General features: G+C 50.9%; 1 protein-coding gene across 2 annotated transcripts in view; it reads right to left on the minus strand.

Moving 5' to 3' along the window:
- The window catches only part of MAP2K4 (mitogen-activated protein kinase kinase 4), a 93632-nt gene that overhangs the window by 62351 nt on the left and 7850 nt on the right, over nucleotides 1–23431 (minus strand). Inside the window, exons 1-2 of one of the 2 annotated variants that reach the window (XM_071816641.1) lie at nucleotides 14480–14501; nucleotides 149–251 (exon numbers count right to left, since the gene is read on the minus strand). In XM_071816641.1, the coding sequence (XP_071672742.1) occupies nucleotides 149–251; nucleotides 14480–14486 (110 nt within the window). In that variant the 5' untranslated portion in view covers nucleotides 14487–14501. Of the gene's footprint in view, nucleotides 1–148; nucleotides 252–14479; nucleotides 14502–23431 lie in introns of those variants that run through there. The other variant, XM_065852231.2, reaches the window with a different exon arrangement.

Genomic DNA, 23431 nt, shown 5'->3' on the forward strand with positions numbered 1-23431 from the left:
GGGGGGAAAATCTGCAGTGACTCAAAGGGACAGATTTGAACAACCTACAAATAACTGAAGTAATCAAACTGCATTAAAAATAACACTGCATGTTGGCTAAGTGATTTCCAAGTTTTTCCACTAGTTGTGCCTTTGGCTTTATACTCACATGTGTGGGTTTTGGAAAGGGACTCCAGACGTGTTTAGAGTAAATCTTGCCGTGGACTTGAAAGGTGGATTTGCAAAATTTAACTTCAGCGCTTTGCGTTTACCTGCAAGACAAGGGACACAGAGTGAACTTGTTGTCAGCAACAAAACACTAAGAGCATCTGGAAATGAACAACAACAAAACAAGAATTACTGCAAAAAAAGAAAAATGGTTTTCACAACATTAGCAAACCATAGCACGAGTTAGAGACACAGGGCTGGAGGAACCGAGTCAGCTCTCACCCCAGGGTCTTCTCCTGTCTCATTCCAAGTCATTCCCAAAACAAGGTGCCCAAAGCACCTCCTGAGATGGCTGGAGCACCAGCCTGAGCTGCCAGAGCCACCAGCAGTCACGGGAACCCTCAGACACCTCCACACCACGGCCCTAAGCATCCTCCACGCACAACCGCTCCTCCCAACAGACCCCGCTGCAGGCACAACTCGGGCCACGGCTCAGCACCGCCTGCAGGCACAACTCGGGCCACGGTTCAGCACCGCCTGCAGGCACAACCCGGGCCCCGGCTCAGCACCGCCTGCAGGCACAACCCGGGCCCCAGCTCAGCACCACCTGCAGGCACAACCCGGGCCCCAGCTCAGCACCGCCTGCAGGCACAACCCGGGCCGCGGCTCAGCACCGCCTGCAGGCACAACCCGGGCCCCAGCTCAGCACCACCTGCAGGCACAACCCGGGCCCCAGCTCAGCACCGCCTGCAGGCACAACCCGGGCCACGGCTCAGCACCGCCTGCAGGCACAACTCGGGCCACGGTTCAGCACCGCCTGCAGGCACAACCCGGGCCCCGGCTCAGCACCGCCTGCAGGCACAACCCGGGCCCCAGCTCAGCACCACCTGCAGGCACAACCCGGGCCCCAGCTCAGCACCGCCTGCAGGCACAACCCGGGCCGCGGCTCAGCACCGCCTGCAGGCACAACCCGGGCCCCAGCTCAGCACCACCTGCAGGCACAACCCGGGCCCCAGCTCAGCACCGCCTGCAGGCACAACCCGGGCCCCAGCTCAGCACCACCTGCAGGCACAACCCGGGCCCCAGCTCAGCACCGCCTGCAGGCACAACCCGGGCCGCGGCTCAGCACCGCCTGCAGGCACAACCCGGGCCCCAGCTCAGCACCACCTGCAGGCACAACCCGGGCTCCAGCTCAGCACCGCCTGCAGGCACAACCCGGGCCCCGGCTCAGCACCGCCTGCAGGCACAACCCGGGCCCCGGCTCAGCACCGCCTGTGCACCTCAGCACCGCCTGCACATGTCACCCAATCAGGGCAGACACAGCGGCCATGTCTGATGGGGCTCCCGACCCTCTCAGCCCAGCGGTAGATGGAGGGAAACCAGGCCTGAGCGAGGATGAAGATCTGCTGTGCGCTCCTGCTGCCAAGAGCAAAGTTCAGCCCATCAGCGGGGGACCAAGCTTTGCTCTGCAGCCCACTGGGAAGCACGAGGAAAGAAAAAATAAATGAACAGTAGAGTGGGAGGAGTCCTGGTCACCGCGCCAGCCACTGGCTATGTACATTTGCTTGAAGCTCAAGGAACAGCAGGATCAGGGACTACAAAGGGAAATGTCCCTTCCCCACCCTCCTGCTGGGCTGCAGAAGACCCTGTCTCCTTCCTGCTCAGCCTCAGTGGGGCACTTTCCCTTTGGTAGCATCCTCTTAAGTTCATCTTGCAGAAAAAAAATATAAAGAAACAACATAGTTTAGCAAAGAATGCTCAAAATATCCATAAACCATCTTGTTTGACAAACTGACTTTTAAGCATGAGGTTCCAACCTTGAACAACGTTAGTATATTCAAATCTTTCTTTAATGTTTTTCCTATAAAGACCATTTCCCAGATGTTTATTACACATTATTTTTTCTCCTGAAAAGCACCTAATTGGAGCCATAGGGTCCCTCCCCAGGCTCAGCACAATGGCCTGGTATCTCTAAACCCCGAGCAACCTCCGTCCATGCCCTTCACTACTGCCGTCCAGCGCTCTGTAGCATGACGAGTATCTTATTTAGATTATTAATACATGTATGCAAAAAGTACTCACTTTGTGCAAGATGACACGAAGCACTCATTCATACGCATAGCACTACCATGAGGACAAGCGAGTCTCCTCGCCTGCTTGGGCTTTGCCAGTCGGAACTCTCGCAGAGCGCGCAGTGCGACGGAAGCGCACACAGACCGCGGGCACGGGCACCGACACCGCGACAACGTCGCGTTTCAAAGGGCACCACGTAACTGCAACGCTTCATTCTCATTTCAGTACTTGTCCCTCCACTTGTCCTCACATCCGTTCCCTCTTTCCTGACGCACAGCACCCGTACCGGCGTTGCACACCCTGCAGAGGAGGAAGGGTCGGCTCTTGGGCGGGCAACAGAAAGAAGAGTTTCTGAGCTCAGGGTCCAGCAGCACATGTGCTCAATGAACTGCAGAGGAATCACTTAAAAGAAGCTGAAGAGATCAGTTTGCACTTATGTATGACCCGGAAACAAAGGAGGAGTTGAAGAAGTCCAAAAAGGTAGCAAAGCCAAAATCAGAGTCTGCCACTTGCTCCAGAACCTATCACCTCTCCACATATTTGATGTCAATCACCTACAATGTTCTGAAAGACCAGAGGTTTGCACGACCAATATTCACAGAATCACAGAATGGTTTGGGTTGGAAGGGACATTCAAAGACCATCTAGTCCACAGGCAGGGACATCTTCAACTCCATCGGGTTGCCCAAAGGCTCACCCAACCTGACTTTGAGCACTGCCTATGATGGGGAATCTGTTCAGGGTCTCACCACCCTCATCGTAAAAATCTATTTTAAGCTATCGCTAATGACTCGGTTAGCCAACAGAGACACGGAGCAGCCGGTATCTCGCATCAGTCTCTTGAGAAGCCCTGCAAGGCTCTTCCAAAGCACGTCCGTCACCACCGAGAAACCTGAGGGTTCCTGGACAGGAAACGTGGCAGGTCCTGCGAGTGCACGATGTGTCACACACGGCCACACAAACTCACCCCGACACCCCTGCTGACCACACCGCTTCGGCATCTCCCCTCACACAGCAAACCCCACTGAGCCCGCGGCTGCCAAGGGCCTGGGGACGGTGACACCTCCCAGCGCCGTGCGGCACCCGGAGCCTCCCCGGCCGGGCGCTGGAGCTGGGCAGGAGCTGGCAGACACCAGTCTGTGCTGGTTTGACTGAAAGTGAGTTAGCTTTCTTCATCAGTTAGAAACCTTTCTTCTTTGTAGCCAGCACCGTCATTGTTTGAGTTTGGTTTGAGAACAAGAAATGACACCCCAGGACAGAGTTAAAGTTCTTATTGCTCTGCTCTGGAAGCCAAAGACTTTCTGAGCTCTGCTCACAGGTGTGGGGCAGCTAAGAAGGGGACGTGGATGGGACAGACCTTGACTGATATCCAGACTAATCAATAACAGTATTCCATCCCATTAGTGTCAGGTTTCATATTTAAGGAGAGTCGGACCTTCTGGTCTCTTCTCTTTGTCAGAGCCAGGACAGAGACCCGTTTGGGGCAGTCCTGTTTGGGGTGTCTTTAGTTCAGCCTTTCCCCATCCTGCCATCTGCAGAGGCCTCTGGGCCCTTCTGCCTTTTTCTCTCTTCTCTCTCCGCAATCGGCTGTTTGGGACCAGGTGCTGCTGCCCGGGCTGTTCATGAGAAATTGCATTGAGTATGTGTTATGTGATATTCTATTTTTCATATATATCTATAAAAAAAAGTATTTATTTATTTATTTTTCCCAGTGGGGTATATTAGTATTTTGTTATTTCATTAAACAGTGTTGATCTCAATCCAAGTTCCTCCCTTACCTGGGGAGGGGGCGAGCGAGCGGCTGTCGCGGTGCCGTGTCCAGCTCGGGTCAAACCCCACGGCCACGCAGCCCTCGCTCACTGCCGGTTACAGCAGTGCACGCTGCGCGCTGCCCGCTCGGGGTTTACAGCGTCCATCGTTCTCCTAGTCTTGTTTTATTCACTGCCCCTCCTTCAAGGGCAATAACACAGAGTGGTGAGGTTTTCCCTTTCCGACAGCAACGCTGACCAACTTTGAAGAGTGTTTCTCTTTGAAGTGGCTCAACTGTGAAAACAACACAAGTAACCACAAACTCCTCTCTCAAAACCTGCTCTTACTACTCGCAAACTTCAACCATCAAGTTTCCTCCTCTTTTTACACTGTGACAGAACATGTTTTTACTCACTGTTAAACATCAGCCTTTTGATTTCTACCTCAGTAAGTTTCAATTATGTCAATCCACCATCTAGAACTACATTTTCTACAAATCCAACAAATACAGATGCATGACCTGGCCCTGGGAAGCGAACAGAACGCTTTGATTTGCTCAGGCAACGAACGAGGAAAGTGGCCGGGGACAAACGGGCACCCTGAGAAACGCCAGGGACTTCCATCCGGCGCAAGGCACGTGGAGACACACGGTAAATTAACCAACAGAGCAACGGGAGCTGGGGGTCTGACGGAAGCCAAAGCAAGCTGTCTTCTCCGCAGCCTTTCGGAAGTCAAGCACTTGAGCTGTGTACTCTACAGGTCCTGAGTTTCATCCCAAAATAAGACTTTTGACAGCTCCACATCCCTATTCCTTGCAGAAACATCATCCAAAACTAACTGGAAGCAAAAGGGCCTCTTCAGATGTCAGAGTTTCGGTGGTGATTTTGCTGCACACAGACTTAATTCAGACCGCCCTGTTCCACCACAATAAAGCAGCCCAGGGTTAACGTAGCTTCTGAAATTCAGTAACGCCCCTACCACCAAAGCTGTGTGTTCAAAGCTGTCCTAAAGCGTGCTGCAGAAACAGCCACCTTCTATAAATTACATGCCCTTTAAAGGTTTTGCTATCCTAATACATAATTCTAATCATCGACCACTATAACATCTACTTCTCCGAGAACTGTAAAAGTAAAGATTACTGGAAAAGTAATGATTTGGAAGAAACCAAAACTAACTTTGCAGTATATTGTTTTTTCATAAATCAGGTTAATCCTTAGAACCAGACCTGAAACTATGAAGTTTCTTGACTCAGGGTATTCCCAGTTTTGGCTAGTGGATTTCTGTTAATGGTTACACTAAGCCCAGACTATATTTGAATCCAGGACAGCCTTGGTTTTGGATGAGCTGAAGTGGTAAGGGGAGTATTTGCTTATGTTTCGAGGGAATTTAAACAGGATTGTATCCTAAATTCATCTGTTCTCAGAGAAGAGAAAAACAGCTGAAATAGCTTTTTGATTAGAAATCAGTTAATCTTCTGTCCATAAGGACAGCCATCCTTATTTCAAATCACTGCAGCCTCAAAACGGTGGTATTATTCTGAACCCCATTTCTGAAAGCATGCTGTTGTTTGAGCAACGGGCAGCTTCCCGGCTCTGCGGAGGGGAGGACGCGATCCTGCTGCTCCACGCACCGCCCCTGGCGCTCCACGCGCGTCTCCTGGCGCTCCACGCGCCGCCCCCGCTGCTCCACGCACATCCCCTGGCGCTCCACGCATCGTGGGCAGAAGCGACGCAGTGAGAAGCACCCGGGAAGCTTTGCCAAGTCCCCCTGCGGCCCTGCACCACGGCCACGGATGAAGGATTCAGGCTCACTGCACACATTTGTGCCTTGCTGCGCTGGTGAATGGATGGTTAAGTATATAATTATTTATGCGCTGCTATCCAGCACTACGATTAATCCAAGCACCTGGCTCTGCAATTAGGTTCTCATCACTCTTGTTCAAATCCCTTTATCACAACCACAGGCAACCAGTCCACACGCAAGAAGAAAAAACTATCTAGCAGATAACGTGCAGTCCAAAGTGCTCCCCCAGAGTTATTTTCTGTATTACTATTTTTACTTTGCCTGGCCATCTAGGATTTCTCTAAACCTCCAAGCCACCTCCCGTTGGAGAAAGCAATCCTAATTTCTTCCTAGAATTTCCTCACCCCCATCCCTGAACACCAGACCACAGCAACGCTGCTGACAATGTTCAGCTTACATGTCAGAAAGCACTCACTTTGCAAGCAGTAAGACTTTCAAAATGGAAGTAGCTTAATGGATTTTTCCAAGGTTTCTGTCTTGCAGGGATACAAACTGAGCCTTGCCAAAATGCCTTCTACTTGGTTCGAATCTGAAATATCAACCTCTTGCTGTCACGGTGTGAGCACCACAGTGCAAAGGTGAATATTGTCTCTGGTTGGATGCTGAAGTTTCTGTGCTGCTTGTGGAGCGGCAATACGCCAGGAACCGAGTCTGTGCTCGATTTCCTTTCTTGAGCATAATCAGAAAAAAAAGAAATACAACCACAGAAAAATGAGTTTTGGCAGCAAAAAGCGGGACGACCGAGGAATTTGCAATGAACTGTGCAACCTTTTTACCTCTCCCTTGTAAAAATAAAACGCATCAACGAGAAGACAGAGAAAACGGGGAAGCAAGGGATATCGGGGAGCCAGACAGCTTGGGTGATCTGCTTCTGTTTGGAAAAGCAACTTGAATGTTTGACGTTATCTTCTTAAGACAAAACTATAGGTCTGACCTCTCCCAGGGCATCTCAAAGCAAAGCTAGCGCCAACTCCCACCTGAGACACAGAAACCAAACACAACACACAAAATCCACACAGATCTCTCTGCTTTTCCAACAGCTTTTACCATCCAAATTCTTAGATCTTATCTGCTAACAAAACACTTGCTTTGATGTAGAGAGAGCAGAGGGACATTTCCTGTGTTCAGAGCGGTGTCCCAAACACAGGCAGGACTCCAGCTCCGTGTCCCTGCTGCCAGCGCAGCGCTGCCTCTGCCTCCCTCCACCCACAGCCTGCTCGGGGCCAGCTCCGCCGTCAGGCGCGCTCCAGCTCCAGCTCCAGCGCAGCCATCTGAGCACAGCAGGTTCCAGCCTTGCCCTGAAGAAAAAACATTTTTCAAGGAAAAACTAGTCTAATCTAAAACAAAACAGGAAGAGCTTCAGCATCCAGCACAATCTGGGGAGTCTGAATGCAAGAAGAGGCTTGGGGTTTAAGTTATTAGTTTTAAGAAGCGTACCTACAGACACTCACTTTCAAGAGTGTAAGTATTTTCAGTACGTCTGCCTGTTACTGACATTTACTGCCCTTCAATGAAACCTTCTATTTGGGATAATCCAAGAGTCAGTTTTCAAATCCAAGATGATGATACTTGCACTGCAGGAACGTTGTAAGCGTGCTCATTTTTAGAAGTCATCTCATTAGAAAGAATATTTATCCGTAATTCACCAACTGTGCCTCCACTTCAAAAGCACAAAAGCCCCACAGAAGCCCGTACCAGACAGGACTCGGGCAGCGCTACCGGCCGTGACTGAACGCCTGCGCTGAACAAAACATCAGCAGGAGGTCGGGGTGACCGAAGGCTGGGAGGTGGCTCTCGCTGTACAGCTGCTCCCCGCACCTCTGCAACCTGCAACACATGATTCACGCTGCATCCAACAGCACTTTCAACAGCTTCTATAAATACCTTCACTACGGAGCCTGGCTAAAGTAGGTTAGGCTTCAAGTGCAAGAATTTGCAATCAGATTAAGATTAGCTCCCTCAGACTGGAAACTCCCCGCAGCAAAGACCTGAGAATGACGTCCCCAAAACCTCCAAAATCCACCACTAACCTTTAGCATTTATTATCCCTGATGCTACTCTGCATGGAAATAGCATTTGTATGAATAACCTTGAACAGAGTTAAAACTACCCAAGTCTTGGGAGCAGATCAGCTGTGGTAAAAGAGCTTAAAGCTGCGCCTTGGTAAGTACTGTGTGCTGAACACAACGGCGCGGGGAAGCAGAGGCCTGCTCATGCCAGGCTGCGCCGGCAGCTCTGCCCGGAGCTCTCGGGTGTGACAGCAGCTCCGCTCCAATCCACGGCTCAGGCAGTTTCTTGCTGGAAAGCATAATTGAGCGTGTGATAGAACCACAGGGCGTTCTGAGCTGGAAGGGACCCCCAAGGATCATGGAGTCCAGCTCCTGTCCCTGCACAGGACCCCCCACAGGTCACCCCGTGTGTCTGAGGACGTTGTCCAGTCTCTCCTTGAACACTGTCAGGTTGGGCTGTGACCCCTCCCTGGGAGCCTGTTCAGTGTCCAGCACCTCTGGGTGAAGAACCTTTTCCTCATGTCCACTGACCCTCCCTGGCACATCTGCTGCCGTTCCCCGGGCTCTGTCACTGTCACAGAGAAGAGCTCAGCCCTGCCCCTCCTGCTCAGGAACCTGCAGCCCCATGAGCTCTGCCCTCAGTCTGCTCTGCTCCAGCTGAACAAACCCAGGGACTTCAGCCGCTCCTCACACGGCTTCCCCTCCAAACCCTTCAGTCAAACACCCAGTCTGGTGAAACAGCAGTGGAGAGAACCGGAGGGTCCAGCTGCACCAGGCGCCTCCAACCAGCCCGCACGGGGCAGGTGCTGCCAGCGCTGAGCTCTGTGGACAGGGGCTGCTCTCGAGGCAGCGCTTTGTATCAAGTGAAAACACCGCCGAGTGTTCACGCTGCCTGTGCCTGAGGCACCGCAGGACAAGCCTGCAGAGACTGTACCAGAGCGGCTGTCAGAAGGAAACGGTGACACTGCCCTGGGAAACACACCGCGAGGCACCTGGAGCCCTTCCTGATGTCAAACAATAATAAATTACGTAAAGAGCTGTGCCAGGTACTTTTTCATTATGAAACAGCACAGTAAGAATTATAAAATTTACAGGAAGGAGGAAAACCAGGGAGGGGTTCGGTAGTTTGTTGTTTTTGGGGGGAGCTTGGTTTGTGGTTTTGTTTCTGTTTGTTGGGGGAGTTTGTTTGCTTTGGTTGGTTGGGTTTTTTTCAATTTTAGGAGCCTAGACTACACTAAAGGCAAGGGAAGAACATCTGCCCTTGAGGCCTTTGCTTAAGGTCAACATTGCTTTGGATAAAGCAACAAGTACGTTTCCATCATCCCCAGCTCCCTCACGGCAGAGAAGTGCCAACGTCAACCACAGCAGAATCCCCCGCTGCAACCAACAGCCCGGAGCCAGCGCCCCACCGCCACGGAGCAGCGGGAGCGGGAACCAGAGCACCGCGGGGCTTCCTCCATTTCTAAGCACTATCTCAGGGAGAAACAACCAATTTTGCCCTCCTTTCCATTAGCATATTGAGTTTTTTAATTCTGAAGACCGAGAGACCACAACGTGATCCTGCTGAGAGCAAAGAACAGTGCTGGGATTTGGGAAGCGCTGCCCTGATGTCTGCAGGGAAGGACAAGGCACGCTGCCGGCCAGGAGCAATCTCCTGACACTGTGGCTCGGCCCTTCCTGCGTGTAGCTGCTGGTGACAGAAGAGAGGTCCAGGGCAGCGACCCACTGGTGTCTCACGTGGGGTCAGCAGAGCAAATCTGGACTCATTTAAGCAAAATGTTCCCCAAGATGCCAAGTGAAAGGAGGGAAGCGTCTGATGACTCTTCCTGCACACGTCGCCCTGTCTCGCCTCTTGCTTTTCTTCCAAGGGCTGCCACACAGAGGTTTCCAGCCCTTAGCTCGCCCCACTGCCATTTGCCACCTTTCAGGAGAAGCAAGCTGTGAACCTCCTGTGAGCTTCCAGACTCCAGCAGGGCAGTCAAACGCATCTGTAAGGCCGGTTATTTCTCAGTACCAAAAATGCACTTTTGATGGGCACTCAGACGCCTTACTAAACACAAGACAACTAGACCGCAAAGATCAGCTTTTGGATTCCCATTTTTCATAGAGAAAAAATATTAACATCATCTGTGCTGACAAAAATTCAAGGTTTATGTTGTCTTCTGAAGCCTTCAATATGAATCAGTAACACGCTGATTTCAGCAGATCACCCAGACGGCCTCTAACAGTCCAACAGCTGGCCACTCATCATTTTCAGGGATATTTACCTATGTGGCAGAAACCTTCGTTTTTGTTAGCAAAGATAATACAGATGGAAGTGTTACAACATTTAAATTCCTTCTCAAAGGACTGGAGAGCTGCACACAACCAACTCTGACTCCAAGCCAACGGCCGAGGGACCTGCAGCAAGGAGCACCACAGACCGTGGCCTGGGGGAATCAGCGGATGCAGTTCTAGACAAAGAACTCGCATCTGTTTAGTGTAGGGGGGATGGATCTAAGAGGATATAACAAAATATAAGTACTGATCTTAACACAGGCATTCCTAGTGAGATCAAACACGGTGCAGAAAGTATAAAGCAATGAAGAGCTGCATCACGCTAACCTGCCAAGCTGGAAGCTGATGGTTCTGTGGTTTCCCTTTCCTGCGTGGTTCCAGATGAGTAAAACCCCAGTGTTTCTAGCTGGGACAAAACCAAGCCTCTGCACATCTTGGCTCCAGCATACGAACCGCAGTCCGAGGTGTAACTTCTGTCAAGAGCTCTGGTCTCCTCCTACCACCCACTTGAAACCATTCTGCTCCTTGACACACAAACCTTCCTTCCTTCCCCAGCGCAGGAACTCCAATAACAAGTTGCCTTTTTACTACTACATCTTTTTATTACTGTAAAAAAATGATTTTTAATACCATGTAAATACATCATACTTAAAACAGTAGCATTATCTGCAGTCTCTGACCCTCGGACCTGGGCGTCCCTGTGCTCAGCATGTACCATCCCACCCGAGGAAGACCTGCGATTGCGAAGAACCAGCACAACGGGATCTCCAGCTGCTGCACAGCCGGGTTACCCCAGAAGCACCGTCCTGCCTCTGCCCACAGCTGCTCGACCCTGACTTTTTGCCCTGGTTCAGTTTTAACCCGGACATGTCCCTGACCCCCTCCCTGCACCACGAGCTGGAGCAGGGAAGGGTGGGAAAAGCGACACTGCCGCCTTCAGCAACGCCACTGCTTTCCAGCCACCCTGGAACTGGAGCATTGCATCAGGTGCACAAACAGACGGCTGTGACCACCAAACCAGCTGCCTCTGTGAGGAATTCCACTTTGCCATGCACCCGAGATTGCTGTTTGTTCCGTTTTTTCCTTTGCATTTCCCCAGTGCTGGACTGCTCGTGGGGACCACACAGCCCACGGCCTTGAAAGCTCGTCCCTACGCGATTTGCTCAGCCTGAACATGGAAATGCACTCTGTGCAGCTCATCTCAAGACCTCACTGACATAGTCACCGTTCCCCAGCCGGTCTCACGATGGGCGATGTTGCTTTGTCCCACAGACCCTGCGGGCAGCAGCCGCTGCAGGGGCGCCTGAACTGCTGCTCAAGGCCCGGAACTCCAGCTGTTCCGGAGATGCAGGAGTTCAGCATCCCCGGAGAAACAAAACAGCTCTGGAGCACCTGGCCCACAAGTCACAGCTCCCTCCAGTAACAGATGCTCAAGTGCACTTGTGAGTGGAGGTGCTACAGCCGCAGGACTGTCACAGCAGTCTCGGCCCCCCAAGTTTGGCTGCCCAGGTGTTGTGTGCCTGCAGCTTCTGGCACTGCATCGCTCTAAAATAAAGGGAAACTGCTACAGCCAGACCTACCCTTGCCTCTCTCTGCTGAATTTTCCCCCCTGTCCACCAGTCCAGGTTGTGCCCCAGGGATACACAAGCCTGCACAAAGGGAGGAACACTGCCCGTGGCTTCCCTCTGCCATAGGGAAACACTTCCCAGGTGTTTTATAAAGCCAGAGTGGGGGGCGCAAGCCATGGCCACACACTCTCTCAAATTTGTATTTACCTGAAAGTCCCGTGACCGTGAATGATGCCAAGTAGGATCAAACTATCATTCATCTCCCCCTAGTACAATCAGGTTTCTTACACTCCTGGGAGGAGCAGGGGACTGTCTGGCGGTGCAGATCCATTCTGATTTTCATTCTTTTTTGTACACTCTCATAAGAAGCAGCCAGCGCCTGTAAGAATCAACATTTACTTACGCAAGTCATGGCCACTCTGGTCATCCCCTCTCTACTGAAACCTGCCTCGGGGCTTGAGGACGAGGCTCCCTGGACACCCCAGCACTGGGCCAGTCCCTCCCAGAACTGGTCCTGGTTCCTCTTCACCACCTGTGCCCGTTAACACCCACATCACTGTGTCCAGGCCTCCACAGCTTAACCACCCACTGCGCAAAACACCACTGCCCTTTGGGTTGTTTTGCCTTTTTGTCCTTGTTTTTGGTTTCAGGTTTTGGTTGATTGTTGTTGGTTTTTAACCTACTTCCTTGCTACTTACAGACTGAAGCACAGGAGGCTCCATCTGAACATGAGCAGAAACTTGTTTGCTGGGAGGTGCCAGAGCCTGGCCCAGGCTGCCCAGGGCGGGTGTGGAGTCTCCTTCTCTGAGACATTGAAACCCCCTGGACCCACCTGTGTGATCTGCTCTGTGACCCCGCGTGAGCAGGGGTTGGACTGGGGATCTGCAGAGGTCCCTTCAGCCCCACCAGCCTGGGATCCTGTGATACTTTAACCTGCTGAGTATCAAATCTTGCAGCAGCAGGCACGGTGAACACCACCAAACTGTTCCACATATTCAAATATTCACATCGTCTCATAGTCAAATGTCCAAAGCACTTTGAAACTTCACCAGGTCTCAATTTATCCACTGTGCTCTTTTTCCTGGGCTATGGCAGACAGTACTGTAATCCAAATTCCTTACTTTAAAAAGAAAGTTCCCAAAAGTGTGTTATTTTGTTTATAAACAGTCTCAAAATTTAATAAGGTCAGTTTAGCAAAAAAAGTCTTGTTAAAGCAGGCAACTCTCCCCCAAAGTACGAAATACATGTCTGAAACTGAAAGGATACTGCATTCAAACAATTCAGTTTTACCGCTGTTTATGAAGCTCATTAGATAAGACCCTCCTTTGAGTTCTTAATTTTTCTTTAATTTTTGCTTTTACTTCCTCATATCCGATTGTTGGACTGCTCCCACTTCTTATTCTGCCCAAATCTATTCCGCCTGGAAGATCCAGTACAGTAATTTCACCAGTAATTAAAAGCATAAAGCAGATTTGGTTTTTTTTGGAACATCACAGCTCTAGTTTAACATACCGGTTACAAAACAAGAAAAATCATATGTACATTAACTTCTGGTGTCCTACGTTACGATTAATACTATAAGAGAAAATTATTGATCTTAAAAAAACACGTCAGTATCCCGAAAAGTCTGTTCTGATCCATACTAGTGAAGAAAATATGCATTAGGAATATCTTATGACAAATGTCTGTGTTAAAGCTGTATCTTTCTTCATTCACAGTTGATATAAAAACCTGCCACCGAGATGATTAAAGCCAAGTTTAGGGCCAGTGGCGCTCACGTGTCCCGTGCCAGGTCCTCTCCTTCATCCTCCTCCAAGCTCTCGGGAGCACGTCACCCTCCTCTTCCGTTCAGAACACTCCTGAATAAAACATGCAGCACCCACTAGACCCCCTCAGTGTCCCGTGTCGGGTACAGGCCGGGCAGTAAGCGGTGCTATGGGCACGCTGCTGTTGCTGGTCTGCAACACATTTTAGTCCATGTTTCGGTCTCATGTGTCCCTTGAGGTGCACTTTGTACCAACCCATGATGTGGTAAATAATGGATCAGAAAGATTAGCAAGCTCAAGAGCATGAAAAGTCACACAAAGTTGATTCACTATCAAAAACAAAACCAGAGGAAGTAGCTGAAGTGAAGCCTAATAAAAGCATAACTCCTGCTGCCATGGAAATAGAACGGCGGGCACTCCAAAAAGGGTCACTGCACACATGCACGGTACTTATAACCAAGCTCTGACACAGTAGCCAAAGCACTGAAACAGCTGCCCTACAGAAATACACTTGTTCATGGCTTTCCTTGAACGCTGCACAGCTGCTCAGGAGAAGAAATGAAATTACACTGGGAAGCGATCTTATTATCAAAGTCTTGAAAAGGTACTTCCAACAGTTTCGACTTTTGCAACCCTGAAGGAAACAACAAGGAAGTCTGAAAGAAACAAGTAAGAAGTCCGAAAGAAACAAAGTAGTACAAAAGAAACAACAAAAAAGTATGAAAGAAAGAACAGGCCCTGACCCTTTCCTTTCTGTTGTACAGACTTGTCAGCAAAAAATAAACGGGAAAGAAACTCCCCTGGGAACAGCCCTTCCCTGGGACAGGAGCCCAGCTACACCCACAGCCACGGGGCAAGAGACGCCCCGGCAAAGGGAAGGGGATTCCAGCCCCGGCAAAGGGAAGGGGATTCCAGCCCCGGGAGGCTCAGCGCTGTGTTCCGCTCCCTCACGGAGCTGCACCCCAACAGGCACAGCTGACACCACTAGCAAAAAATTGCTCTTTTTGAGACAAGCAGCAAGCTGGTTGCAATGCCACCCTTCCCCCTTGTATCGTAGTTTATTATAATAATAAATCGACTTGCTTACCTGTCATGGTCTCTCTACAGCTCAACAGAAAACCCAGAGGCCTGGTGCCTCGCCGACAGCCGCAGCCCCCTCAGCCTGCTCAGCGAGACAAAGCCGCATCCTGAACCGAGAAACCTGCTGCTGCTTTTCCGTGAAAGAGCTGTAGAGAGTTGGATCAAATCCTGCCACTCGACAGCTTACAAGAGAAGTTCAGACATCCCAGTGAGATTCACTTACAAGAGAGGATCTGTAAAGCCTCCCCCTCACTGCACACCTTTCCTCTCCCTTCACGGAGAGCGACAGTGGCCTGTTCCCTTCTCAGCACAAAAAAACACCTTCAGATTGAAGCTGGATGGTGCTCCTCCGGCAAAGCAGTGGGTGCAGAGCAGAAACCACCCCTTACAGGGAGAGGGCAAGAGGCCCGCGCCACTCAGTGCCCAGGCCAGCGCGACCCGTCCTGCCCGCTGCACCCGCACCGGCTCCACCGCCAGCAGATACCGAGCACCGACTGCGCCTTGGAACAATGAACCACTGAAAAACAATAGCTCTTCTCATTCTCCTTAACAGCTGGTAAACATGACCTACAAAATTTGCCCGTGAAACAGAAAACCATTAAATGGGTAAGAGAATTCACACGTCCATCGTCTTTTCCTTCAAAACAAACGCGATGTTTGCACGCGACACGTACAAAGTCAGATAACACACTCCTGGCACTTCAAAATGTTGTTTAAAGAGAAAACTAAAGTTAAAATACACTCTAGGGTAACTCAAGCAAACACACTGTCACTTTGCAACAGTCAACAGTATTTTTAATGGAAAATACTTAACATCAAAATCTGTCTTTGCTGGAAAGTTCTTGCTAGGAAGAAATTGGGTATTGTCTCTGGCAAAAGAATCTTCTTGAGTACTTTACTAATAGGTCACTTCTTAATTCAACCGGTTACGGTCTCGCCGCGGTGTAAGCCCAGCCAGCACCCACAGCACCACGGGCTCTCCGGCCAGACGCACAGCAGCGCCGCTCGCTGCCACCTGAACCACAGCACCTCCTGGGGATGCAGATCGCACTACGCGCATTTCAGGAGCTCCCAGAAGCGAAACACACCATGCACAACACCCTTTTTTCAATTCTCTTACATATTTTCTCCATTCTGAAGGTAAACTCCAGTGCTCTGGCACGCGGGGGCTAAAGCATTAGTTTAAGGTTTTTTTAATGCCTTTTAGCATCATGGGTCTGATCTACCTGTATTCCTCCCTGCAGGCACAGAAGTCGGCCAAGCTATTCTAAGGTATTTCACAGCCTGACTGGTGAGCCCTGCGCAGGGTCGGTGGCACCGCGGGGAGCCCGCAGCCCGGACCTGCAGCGCCCCTGCGAAGTCACAGGAGACCACCCCCCCACCCCCGGGGCGCAGGGGACGCGCCGCACTACGGCAGCAAGAGCTGCCAACACTCACAAGCTTTCACTTCAACAATTCCAACAGAAGCGCATGGTGACGCTGGCGGGTTTTTGGCGCCCACTCACTGCTGAGGGCAGCGGCCCCGGCGCTGCGCTGCCAGCAGACGTGCTGCGCAGTCTTCTCCCACCAGAAACACAGTTCACACGTTTTTCCTACGCTTTCAGATAATCGACGCAGTCAACCAAGGTGTTCGGAAAGGACGCGCTGGTTATTTGGTGCTCGGCTAACAGCAGCTCCAGAGCCCGTCCACTCCTGCCGTGGGGGAACAACAAATTCTCGCCCCACGAGTCATCAGTTTGCTTCAGGGGCTACCTACCATCAGACCCAGCTGCCAAGCTGTGGAAAACATCACTATTTTGCAAAACTCTCAGATGACAAAGCCTATTTTTTTTCCTTCCTATCATTTACTGAGGATTTTTCTTGTTTTGTAGCAGATTTCAACCCCTCCAACACACACAGGCTGTCTGTGTCTGACAGGAGATCCCAGCTTCAGATGGAAAGCACTGCAGAGGGAGTAACTAAAATCCTGCAGCGGCACTGACAGCCTGCTTAACGTGCCTGACAACCAGGAACCGGCAAAAAGACTGACACAAAAGCAAGTCATTGTCCTCAATAAATATTAATCAACCTTCTTAAGCTGACCAGGTTCACACGAACCATCGCACGCCAGCTGCTCCCAGCAGCAGGTCCCATCTAACCTGGTCTCACCCGCGACTCTGCAGCCCAGCAGCACAGGAGTGACTGCGCTTCAGGCCTGGGTACAGACCTGTTGGCTGATGTAACGGGCAGACCCACGGCAAAGCTCACTGAAGCAGAGGACACCCCGCCAACACTCCCAAAGCCACGTGTGACCCCGCAGGTTGTGGCGGCGCAGGCACTAAAGCACGTGCACAGGGAATTCAGCACTGTTGCGCTCTCGGGAAGCTGCAACCTGCTATTTCTGACCATTTTACCTTTCTAGCTGACAAGTTAAGGCCAGGGGAAGCCAGGCGTTGCTCACGGGTGACGCGACGCCGCAGCAGCCACGGGCAGCACAGGCTCCTGCAGCGACGCGCCTGGAGCAGAGCCGCCCAACGGCTTCTCCCTGGGGAGCTGGGGATGGGCACCAGCAGAACCAGACCAGCCCCGGCCCTCCCCACCACTGCTGACCAACCAACAGGGATGGACATTCCCTCTGATGTTTTCTAGGACTTTTACACCTGAAGCAGCATTGTCACCTCAGAGCCAGCATGAGCCACATTAAGTCTCTACAACACATTATGGCCATATGGTATGGCAGTAACACTTTGTACCAGAGCATGCACCATCTTCTCCACTTTCTCCAGAGCCTCATCTCATCGTATGGCAAGGAAAGCTACACAGGCATGCACAGAGGGGACCTGGCTGGTGCTTCCTTCCCCATCGCTGTTCAGAATCACATGGAGACAGAATTCTGGGCAGGCTCTGTCCCAGCGCAGGTGAGCACACGCTGGCACGTGCACAGGTGGGAAGAGCACGAGCACGGCACCACCAGCCAGCTGGAGTGAGAAACATCACCTGCCACAAAGGCCTGTGCTCATTGTCCAGTCTGAAGGCTCCAGACAAGTAATTGTTTTAGCTCTCAAAAACTACCCTACATGCTACAGACACATTTCAATTTATGCTGCGCTAAACATGACCTTGGATACAAAAATATGGGACATTTTGAACTCAGTTTGAGTAAGGAATGAGAAGTGCACAAAAACTATGTAACCCAACACTGTGGAGACAGAAAAAAAAGAGGAAGAAAACAAGCCAGCCTTGCTGCCTCCCGCCCAGCGCCGGCCCGGCCCGCAGTCCCGCTCCCCAGGGACACGGTGCCAGCTCCGACTTCACCGCGAGTCCCACAAGACCTGGTGTCCCCTCACACCAGGAGCCACAACCTACACAGTCTGCTAAATGTGACTTGTTTTTAATTGGTTTTCTCTCTACAGTAGCACACAAAAACAACAAAATAAGCAAAAAGCTGCCACGGCAGGCTGGCAACATGTTCAGAGGACAAGAATCAAGCTAAAACTGTAACTTTAATTGCCCAAAGAAGTCTCCTAATGTCACCAGCAGGACCACGTCACTGGCAGGAAAACATGAAAATCAAAAAGAAAGACAAAAGACAAAAAATCCTTACGCCGTTCAGCAAGGGGAGCTCCTTCTACTCCTACAAAACCAGTTCAGCTTTCCTGCAAGTTCACTGTTTTGCCCCGAAACACCTTCCCGCCCCTCTGACCCAGCTCTGCGTCTGCCTCTCCCCTCAAAACATTTCACCCGGGCTCTGGGGTGCGGGACGCACACAGCTGCACCGTGGTTCTTAAAACAGGTTTTAGAATCCAAACAGATACTCTGAGCACACTTAGATTGTCAAAGACAATTTTCTTTCTGATCATCTCCTTATTTTCCTTTTCAGTCAAATTATTATAAGCCACTATACCAGACAATTCTCCTGGGGGTTATGTAAGTTCTTTAATTCTTTTGAAGTCGTGTAACTAGGGGCAAACACAAGGTGTTCCTGCGAAAGAAATAAGCACCACAGAGCCTCTCAACAAAAATTCCCAAGTCCACTGTATTCTGACAGCCCTGGGAAAGAGCCGCAGGGCTGCGCGGGGCAGGCGAGCGCTCGGCGCGGAAGGAGCCTGGGAGTCTGCCCGGCTAATCCCCACGGCCCCACGCCGGTAACACAAGCCTGCCGCAAAAATATCAGCCAGCAGCCCCAGCACAGATCCAGCTATGCTCTTCCTTTGCCTTCACACCCGTTAACTCCTTCTCCTCAAAACTCACCAAAAAAAGGAACTCGTGCACCAGTTCTGCATACAAAATCTGACTGTCCCACACAAAAACACCAAAGGGTCCTCCTGGCTCTCGCAAGGTGCCAGAGCACCACAAATATAAGTTTCCCACACTTACAGCCACCTGGTCTCCAGCCAGAGCCAACGCTGCTCGCTGCCTGCCTTGCCTCTCACCCCACAGAAAATCCACCTGCCACACTTTGGTTTGAGATGCAACTTCTCCACTACAGCAGGACTCAGGACGTTTTGCTGAGAAGGTAGGAGCTGTTTAATGCCACCCACGTACCAGTAGTGCCTCACTTATCTCTGCCCATGGCCTGGGTTGGCTTCTGGCGCTGCTGCCCTGGGAGACACCCTAGGGGAGGGGGAAGGTGGATGGACCAGACTGGTCCTGCTGCCCACATCTTCTGCCCCATGCAAGGCCATCAGCAAACTCAAGAGACAAAGTCAAGATATTTCCAAGGGTCTTTGAGTCCTAATATGGACCAGAGCATATCAAACTCATCATCGTCTAAAGTAACTGCCATACTTGGGACTGAGGGAACTCCTCTTCTAGTGTGTACTGGCTACCTTGTTCCTTTGAAGTACCAGGCAAAATTACTTTGCCAACCATGTCCTGAGGTGGCCACCCGTGTCCTGGTGCATCCAGCACAGCACGGCCAGCCGGGCAGGGAGGGGATTGTCCCGCTCCGCTCTGCGCTGGGGCGGCCTCACCTGCAGCATTCACTGTGTGCAGGGCTGGGGACACCGGAGAAAACGAGATAAAGCTGCTGGAGAGTGTCCAGAGGAGGAACATGAACTTGGTGAAGGGTTTGGAAGGGAAGCCGGATGAGGAGAAGCTGAAGTCCCTGGGTTTGCTCAGCTGGAGCAGAGCAGACTGGGGGCAGAGCTCATGGGGCTGCAGGTTCCTCAGCAGGAGCAGGAGGGGCAGGGCTGAGCTCTTCTCTGTGACAGTGATAGAGCCCAGGGAATGGCAGATGTGCCAGGGAGGGTCAGTGGACATGAGGAAAAGGTTCTTCACCCAGAGGTGCTGGACACTGAACAGGCTCCCAGGGAGGGGTCACAGCCCCAACCTGACAGTGTTCAAGGAGAGACTGGACAACGTCCTCAGACACACGGGGTGACCTGTGGGGGGTCCTGTGCAGGGACAGGAGCTGGACTCCATGATCCTTGGGGGTCCCTTCCAGCTCAGGATGCTCTGTGGTTCTACTTCACAGGACCACTTGCAAGTTCTGTTCACAGTTACTATTTCCGAAATACCCAGGAATAGCCTCTTCCTCCAGCACATCACAGTGGCAGCTTATGGCCTGCAACTACGGGTAGAAATTCAGAAGGAACTATTGCTGTGAAATTGCTGCAAATGCAGAGATCATTGTAACCCATGGTGAATGAGGACACTCAGCTCAGTCATCCCATGGACTCTTCTGGAAGCAACTCTGAGCAGTCGCTTGTTCTTCTGGCACAGGAGTCAATGGTCCTGCTGGGTAGGAAAGCAGCAGCAGTTCCTGCCAGTTTGGACAAGGCCAACCCAATCCTCTTCCTCACCAGCTCAGCTGCCATGGAGCAACCAATATTGGTTGCTAAATCGGTATCTCTTCAACACGATGTCTGAAGAGACAGCGAGATTTTGACCCCAGTATTACTACATTTGCACATTGCTCCACAGTCTGGACAATGAACCAGCTGAAGAACGTCACCACAGAGCATTTGTTGTGTTTCGTTCAGGTCTCTCAGACTCAGGACATGCCAGCACAGCATTACTCTGAAGACATGAGCACTGGACAGTCAGAGCTTCACTGCCAAAGAAGTCAAGAGTATTAATCAGGTTTGAGAGGGAAACCCAACACAAACCTTCCCAGAAAGCTTCTGTTTACTAAATGGAAATAGCGCCATGGACAAGCGGCTCCTGGACTTGGTCCCAGGTGCTGTGAGAGCAGCACGGCCCTGGCACGAGCAGGACGCAGCTCAGACCTTTGGCAGCTCAGCAATGAAGCAGGTTCCTCGCTGCCAGTTCAGTCACGGGCTCCCGGTCAAGCCAGTCATGACTACGACCCATCTATATTAATGCAAATGACCAGCCCCAAAAACATTTCATATCTTCACTGGAATAAACCCTGCATTCACACATTCTTCATTTACAGTTTATTTTTGTAGGGCAGGAAAAAAACAGTCGTATTGACAAATCAGACTCGGAATTTCCAGTTCAAGTTACAGAACTGGCGAGTAACTAAAGTTCCCCTGGCGGGGAAACCAGCAGGGCCGTCCCGCGTGGCCGTACAGACAGACACCAGCTCCCACCACTCCCATCCCAGCCTTGGCCGCTTCCACACTTGCTGAGAAGATCCTGCTCCTGTTTGCTCAGCTGCAGTCCCGGCCGGCAGGATCAGCCGGGATGAGGCCACAGAACAGGCCAGAGTGAGTCCTTGTTCTGCACCCCCAGGCTGTCTGGTGCTGATGCAGAATGGCAAAGCTCAACCTGTCAGAAGTGTATTTCGGCCACAACTCTGGCATAACCACCTGGGCAGGTGAGCTCTGGGATGTTACTCCAACTTTTCTCAGAAATAAATAATTAGAAACATATTTTAAAATTAATTTTGCATTTCCAGGAGAACATTGGCAAGCTTGTTCAGACATTCAGCATTTCCCTGGTCCAGCATGAACTCAACTGCCAAGCTGCTGCCTACAGCAGCACATCTCCAAACCTTTACATTCATCCCTTTCTTTTTCCAACAGAAGTTCAAGCTAATTGCAACTCCTTTGCCTACAGCTGCATACAGATACCAAACATTCACACCTTCGAGTTACAACAGTTGGGCTACACTGATCAGAAAGGAGAGAGCTGACCTCTACTTCTCCCCAGATAAGTCAGGAAACCAGCTTTAAAAGCAGACATCCGAACACGCTGGTTCCCACATGCTGACTGTTCCTGCTACCCCAAGGTGAAAAAATACCTTGAAGAAAGTACAAAACTCCCGTGTCCATCCACGGCTCTGGGCCACCAGTCTTGGCCAGCCCTACAAAGTGGTTCTGATCATCCTACCCTCTGCCCATCCACGTTTGAGTGGGACAGGAGGAAAGAGGAGGACATCAAAGGCAGGGAGAGGTTTCCAGGAGACCTGGTCCTGAACCGACACGGATCAGGAGGGAAACTGGTCTTTACAGGGAAAGTCAGACATGGTCCCATCACCCCCCAGCAGGTATTTCCAAATGTGATCTTTTATCTTGGTCCATAACCCCTCCCAGAACAAAGCAACACAGCCGTGTGTTTTTAAAGGAAACTGTTTTATCTCCGTCCACAAACCTCATCCAAGTACACTTTGCTCTCCAGTCCAAAAGCAAAGCAACAGCTAATTCAGTTCAGAGAGCCACTTTGGAGAATCAGGTCCAAAGCAAACCATGAAACCCCCACAGAAAAAAAAATAGCAAAGCAAAGCACAGCCAAGACAAAAACTGCTGGAAGGACTGACTTCCTCTGGGCCCAGCTCTGCCTGCTCCCCGCGGCTGTCCCTTGCGCCAGAGGGCATCTCCTGGGGCACCTCAGAAAGATCAGATGCATTATTCAAAACACAGACTAGTTCTTGGCACTTGGACTATTTGTTCGCTCCAGGATCAGTGCGAGCAGTTTTGCTTCCTGCAGGGCTCACTCTGCAAATACAAAGGCTTTGATTCGCAGAAGAGGAAATCAATTTAGCAGCTAATAAATAAGCAATTTGTGCGATATACATACTCTCCATCTCCCTTGATGCTCATACTAAAGTTAATGGGCTGTACTCTGCAAAGCGCAAAGTTATTGCACGTGCTCACATGAAGAGCAGTTTAGCACATTTGAGAGCAGCACGGGGAGATGGCACGCGGATGCTTGACAACACCATGTTGCACTGCCTCACAAACAGCAAGAGCACCGATCCCTTCACGGAGGCTTACGGCCCGAGGAATCATGGTCACACAGTGTGGAAGAAGCTGCGCAGTACCACATGCAGTCTTCACGCAAACCCAGGCCGAGGTGTCCCCATGCACAGGGTCTGTGCAGCACCCACGGGCAGAGCAGAGATCTCCACCAGGACCTTTGCTTACTGGTAGTCTGGTCTCCTCAAAAATTCACAGACTCTGCACACAGGAACTTAAGTAAACCCATGACACCTGATAACAGTCATGCTTGCAGCTTCCCACCTTACCTTGGAGAGGCACGAACACGCTGCAGCTGCACAAACTGCAGAACTAACCTTGAAGCAATGACTACCTAAGCATACCAAAAATGCATACAGCAGGTATCTTCCAGATCTAAAGCCTGCCCTCAAACAAAAGGAATCCCAGTAAGACTGCAGATGCCCATAAGAGACAGCTTAACCTAACCTGAAATAAAGCAGAGTGAAAAGTTCAAAACCCCTGTCAGCAACACAGCCTGTCCAGAACACCGTCCCCTGACCACAGACGCTTGGGCCAACACGAAGCTTTGTTGCTGAGGCCAAGGTACACTCCAACACCGAGCAAGTTCTCAGTTCTCCCTTCCTCCCTTACTGTAATTTCCAAATGTATTTGGCTGCCAACATTTATCCATCTTCTTTTCCATCCTTTTAAATTGAATCCTTCCCATCCTCTGGGTGCTCCCTGTTTACCATATCAAATCACATGAATTAGTTCAAGTCTGCCCCACTGCACATTTCCCTGCAGTCTGTCCATCCCTTCCACTTCAAGAAGTGACTTGGAAAGAAGACCAATCC

This window comes from Patagioenas fasciata, chromosome 18 (assembly GCF_037038585.1).
Source record: "Patagioenas fasciata isolate bPatFas1 chromosome 18, bPatFas1.hap1, whole genome shotgun sequence".
NCBI lineage: Eukaryota > Metazoa > Chordata > Aves > Columbiformes > Columbidae > Patagioenas > Patagioenas fasciata.